This window comes from Alligator sinensis, unplaced genomic scaffold, assembly GCF_000455745.1.
Source record: "Alligator sinensis unplaced genomic scaffold, ASM45574v1 scaffold166_1, whole genome shotgun sequence".
Classification (NCBI taxonomy): domain Eukaryota; kingdom Metazoa; phylum Chordata; order Crocodylia; family Alligatoridae; genus Alligator; species Alligator sinensis.
The window spans coordinates 3,956-9,644 of NW_005842098.1; the positions used below are offsets into that span (position 1 = coordinate 3,956).

The 5,689-nt window shown below is 40.0% G+C and overlaps 1 protein-coding gene across 1 annotated transcript in view; it reads right to left on the reverse strand.

Moving 5' to 3' along the window:
* Nucleotides 1–1,325: 1,325 nt before the first annotated feature.
* The window catches only part of UBN2 (ubinuclein 2), a 54,843-nt gene continuing 50,479 nt past the window's right edge, over nucleotides 1,326–5,689 (reverse strand). Inside the window, exons 15-16 of the mRNA XM_025204796.1 lie at nucleotides 5,391–5,433; nucleotides 1,326–3,064 (exon numbers count right to left, since the gene is read on the reverse strand). Coding sequence (XP_025060581.1) covers nucleotides 1,496–3,064; nucleotides 5,391–5,433 — 1,612 coding nt within the window. The 3' untranslated portion in view covers nucleotides 1,326–1,495. The remainder of the gene's footprint in view (nucleotides 3,065–5,390; nucleotides 5,434–5,689) is intronic.

Genomic DNA, 5,689 nt, shown 5'->3' on the forward strand with positions numbered 1-5,689 from the left:
CCCAGCCCCCTCGCCCCTCCACCCCCATCATTCTTGATGGGCAATTGGCTGGTACTTTAATATCAGGTTTCAAAACCTACTGATACACAATGTAGGAGGTTGTTACAGATATAAACAAATACAATTCAATTTACTTTCTTGAAAAAAAACCCCCAGAAAACTGCATCCAAAACCCACATTATTTGGGGTGCAAAGTGAAGCCTCAGAAGGTTAGAAAAGTGCCAGATTTATGGTGTCCCATGCAATTCTAGTTTGGCCTAGATGCACAAATGCATTATTAATCTTGAATCAAATGATCAGGCTCTGTCCTTCTCACTTTCTTGTGCATTCTTTCAGTAGAGATAGTAGAGGCAAGGTGTATCCCATGAATGTGTCTCATTTTTTTAAAACAACTCTACACAGCCTTTGGATCAAAGTGCTGGAAAATATGCTATTAAAAAGATAACCATCTTCCCTCTAGCTCATATATGTCAAAAGATTTTGGAAGGGAGACACCATTAATCTAGATTAAGAATTTTTTTGTTTTAACTTAACAAACAAATTATTTCTAGAAAGTAGTACAGAATACTTGGGTAAACAGACTGCCTTCACTGGTTAGAAGTGCCACAGTTCTTATTAAGTCTAAACAAGGTCTGTTTTCAAATGTTATTTGACACAAGTACTTGTGTCAAAGTACACGTGAAGACACGTGGACTCCTCTTATGTAAGCAAGTCTTGCTCAACCACCCTTTTAAATCAATTCATTTCTAGGGTTATTTTTTAATGCTGGTGAACTGTCATACTCCTTCTGAAGCCTTTCCCTCTCCCTCTCCTTCCTCAGGTGGTATTCAGTTGTTTTGGAAGGTTTAGATTAGAGATGTATATTAAAACATTAAATATGTTGCATTACATTCTTTGAAAATAAACACAGCAATTACAAAAATAACCTCGGCGAAGAACGGGTACTTTAGCTAGTAATTCTATCTATCTATCTCAATCATACATAAATACAAACCACAAGCACTAAAAAAAGCACAGTTTGCCAACTCAGTAGGTGTTCTGCTTAAATACTGAGAAGTCAGTTATATAGATTTAGAACAGGAAGTCAATCCTGGAAGCATGGCAACAAATGTACAAGATACTTTCACATAAATGGCATTGCAAGAAAGGAAAATCAAAACACAGAAGAGGTAGAGGAAGAACCAAGCTCTTTCAACATAATGTCTGGAAATACCATTATGTGTCTGTGGCCCACTAAATCAAATATTTTTTTTTTCAGTGCCCTAGAGAAAAACAAAAACTTCTCCCCCATACCATAGACCAATGAACACGCTGTGCTAAAATTCTTCCCTGCCAGTTTAAGTGTTCATGACCATTTGGAAAAATCTCTTTCACCTGTATGAAATAATTTCAGTACACATGTTAAAGATGTGCATAATACTTCAAAATACTTTTGTGAAAAGAGATGTTACAAAAAAAACCAAAAAAAAAAACCAGATAAATTTCATGATCAGACTCAAGAACTGTCCCCAGTAATACATACCTGCACGGTGGCTGCTACAACTGGAGACCCTGAGGCAGAAGATGGTCTGTGTGGAGTTGACAACTGTTTAGTAGCACCCTGTGTTCCACTTCCTGCTCCCCCAGACAGACTAGTCCTACTAGCTCCACTTGAGTTAAGATTACTGCCTCTGCTGGCAGGTACATTCATTCCGACTCCACTCAAGTTATTTTTGCCAACAGTTCCAGAGGGAGAAGAGTTGGGCAATTTTGAAGAGGCCTGAGGGTTTTTTGTAGATTGGAGGCCTGAGGTGCGACTAGAGGGCAACAAGTTCATTGTGGGAGACTGCCTGCTGATATTTACTCCGCTGGTCTGTTTATGAAGGGGACTGTTGCTGGAGTGACTACTCTGGGATACTAGTGCACTTGAACTGGAAGAACTGGGTGTTGTTGTGGGCCTAGGGGATGAGGTGGATTTAGATGAGAATTTAGGTGATGCAGTGGGCTTGGGTGTCACAGAGGGTTTGGATGAAGTGGGTTTGGGAGAGGCCGCAGGTTTAGGAGAAGCAGCCATTGTGAATGGAGGCTTGAAACCCTGGGAAGAAACCTGCGACACCATAGCCTTGGCCAAATAGTTAGTAGAGGTAGAGGTGCTGGATGTTGTCCGAGAAACCAGTGGGTGGGATACTTGAGAGCCGCTTCCAGATGAGGGGTTAGACAAAGGAAGCCGGTATACTACTGGCTTATCTGGAGTCTTCATGACTGGGGATGAACAGGAGAGTTTGGGATTGCTACTCAATTTCACCACTGGGTTGGTCTGTGATTTACTAATAGTTGCTTGTAGAGGAGAGACATATTTCTGTTGGACAGCTGAATGCTGGTGCACCTTTGTCACCTGTAACGTTGAGGAAGAACCACCTTGGGCCTCTGAAGAAGATACTAGGACAGCAGCATCCTTGGGCCTCTGAGTGGGGGTGGAAGTAGCTGCTTGAGCCTTGGAGGAGGAAGAAGAAATATGGGTCTGTGAAGAAGAAGCAGCTTGGATCTGGCTTGACCTCTGTAGTCCTTGCTGAAGTAGTTTGGCTGGCAAAGGTTCTAAGGAAACCTTAGGGTTTTGAATTGAAGATCCAGCAATAAGGCCTGAAGAGATGCCAGTGTGAACCAAATCTTGGGGTTTCTTTGGTACTGGCCCTGTGTGACCAGCAATAAGACTTGATGAATGTGGAGTCTGAGCTGACTCTACTTTCTTTGAGGTTGCTAGAGGCAACTTACTCATTATGCTTGCTAGCTTTTCTTCCCTTAGCCCAGGGCGAGGTCTTGAGGTTGGTGTGTCAATAGTGGACCCAAGAGGAGAGCCCTTTGCTCCATTGTTGATAACTGCCAGAGCATCAGAAATAGAATCCAGTGAGGGTGGATGGAAAGAGAGGTCTTCATCCAGCGAGTCATCCAGGCAAATGGTTTCTGGAGCTGGTGTACAGACAGAGCTGTTCGGAGTACTGACAGATGTGCTGGAATTCAATGTTGTAGCACAAGTTGAAGTCACTGAAGATGCACAGGTTTTCTGCTCTTTCTTTGGACTTGAGTCCTGGAAGGAAGGAATTAGAAAAGGAAAAACAATTAAGTCACACCACCTCTGCCAAAGCAGATCAACAAGACTCAAGTGCAATGCCATGACTCTGCAAATGAAGTGCAACTCTAGTGTTAGGCTTCTTTTAAAGATCATCTTAGCACTAACAAAATCTACCATAGGAAGTACATAAGATCCACAAGTGAATATACGCATGAAATAAATAGAAAGACACTGGAGTTGGCTTCCATGCCATCTTGATTCAGTATCAAGATGGCTATGCAAAGAACAGTTTATAAAAAAAAAAAAGATGTACAGAAAAACTAATATATAGCATGCCCTTCTAACACACTAACTCCACAATCTCTTGGGCTTGGTAGGGCTAGAGTGCGACTTTTCCACCTTTCTTTGCCTGTGTGTCTAAATGCATTAAGACTGGACAGCAAGGAAATGCTTTAAATGATGCACTATCTTAAAACGGGTGGCTTCAAAAATCAGCCTTTGTCCTGCAGAGATATCTTTTTTTTTTTTTTTTTAAAGCCATCACATGGCACACTGTTATACAGAACATACTCCAGGAATAAGCTGATTAGTACATCTAATGTTGCAAGACCTTGTACTATAGTGCCACTTGAAACAATAAAGGAGAGTATATTGTACTCTAAACTGTTGTATAGTTGGTCTTCAATATCCAGAAAGTTAAGGAAAATCTGATTTGCAGATACAGCCATATTGAACAATACATTTTGGAAATTATGTTGCTTTGCCGATTTAATTTTCATATCATCCAAGTTTCAGTTTAAAGCTAACATTTATATCTTGCAAGGACAACATATGCAAATTAAATGCTGTTTGGACCAGACATACATTTTTTCCAAACTGATATTTAACAGGCTCTTTTACAAGATGCTAACACTAAATTATTTGGTATGAAAAAAGATTATTATGCAAGCTGACATCAAGTTAATTCAATTCTGTTTTCTTCCTGATACTAAACGTAACAACAAATCCATGAAGCAAAGCATTTCATAGATCAGGGGCGGGCAATTATTTTGGGTGGAGGGCCACTTAGTGAGTTTTGGCAAGACATTGAGGGCTGCATGACAGGCAACCAGAGGCAAATAAATATTAAAATTTTCTAAATTTTTTAAGGGCTCTGCGGGCTGGAGAGAATGGCCTAGAGGGTCGCATTCTGCACACCCCCGTCATAGATCCAAAACAAGCTCCATTTACAGGAGATGGATTTTAATCTATTATAAAAATAATAAATATACACATTATGAATAAAATACAAATTAGAGAACACATATACATATTTTTGTGCATTAACTATTTTGTACTACTACTAATTTACACTTTTCTGGTGAGGCTACCAAATAGCTCCAAAAGATCTAGATCAGTGGTAAGGTTTACAGAGCTGACCAAAAACAGAACTTCTGTCCATGGGGAAACTTTTTAAATTGGTTTTGTCCTGAATTGGAACGAGAAGTCAAAACCTGGAGTTTTTTTGCAAGCAAAATATTCCAGAACGTTTTGTATTGAGCATATTGAAGTGGCATGATTTAAAATTGTTTATCATAAAATCATAATCATAGAAGTAGGGTCGGAAGGGACCTTGTAGATCTTCAAGTCCGACCCCCTGCCTGGGCAGGAGGAAAACTGGGCTCAAATGACCCCAGCCAAGTAGGCATCAAGCCTCTTAAAAGACCCCCAGGGTAGGAGCCAGCACCACTTCCCTTGGAAGTTGGTTCCAGATCCTAGCCATCCTGACTGTGAAGTAGTTCTTATGGATGTCTAATCTAAACCTACTCTCCAACAACTTGTGGCTGTTATTCCTTGTTATCCCTGGGGGCGCTAGGGGAAACAAGGTCTCTCCCAAACCCTTCTGGTCCCCACTAGTGAGTTTATAGATGGTCACCAGGTCCCCCCCTCAGCCTTCTCTTGTGAAGGCTGAACAGGTTCAGGTCCCGTAGCCTCTCATTGTAAGGTCTGCCCTGCTGTCCCTGGATCATGCATGTGGCCCTCCTCTGGACCCTCTCCATGTTGTTTAAACTTACTTAATACATAAAAGTGTTTTGATAATCTATAATACAAAAAAAGTTGGAAACAATAATATTTACAGTACTTTTTTAAATACTGTAAAAGGAAAACAGAGTCCATAAACTCTCTAGTTTAGTTTCCTCAAGTTAGAGGAAACTAAAGTTCTAACTCAAGTTAGAACTGTTGTCTCAAAAAAGTGTTATAGCTTCATCACTACAGTTGGTTCAAAAGAAGGACATTTTTTAGTATGTTCCATATTCAACATTATTTCCTGTATATTGGTATAGACTGTTCCAGCATTTACCTTCACTTTGGGTTTAGGTGCCAGAATCACCTTCTTCTTTGCCCTAGAGCAGGGGAAGTGCATAACAAAAATTAGAAGAAACAGGGTGAGTCGATAAATTCATGCAACTACAAAATACTATATTCTAAGTTTATCTGTTGAAGGTTAAAAATGGAGAAGGGGAAAAAAGGAAGAAAAAACAAAAAAAAAAAAGGAGATAACGTGATGTAATATCACATTTGTCAAACTTCACTGTGCTACCCTGAATAGTGTCAATGTAAACTTTAAATACTTTAAAAAGATATATTAAAGAAGGGAAA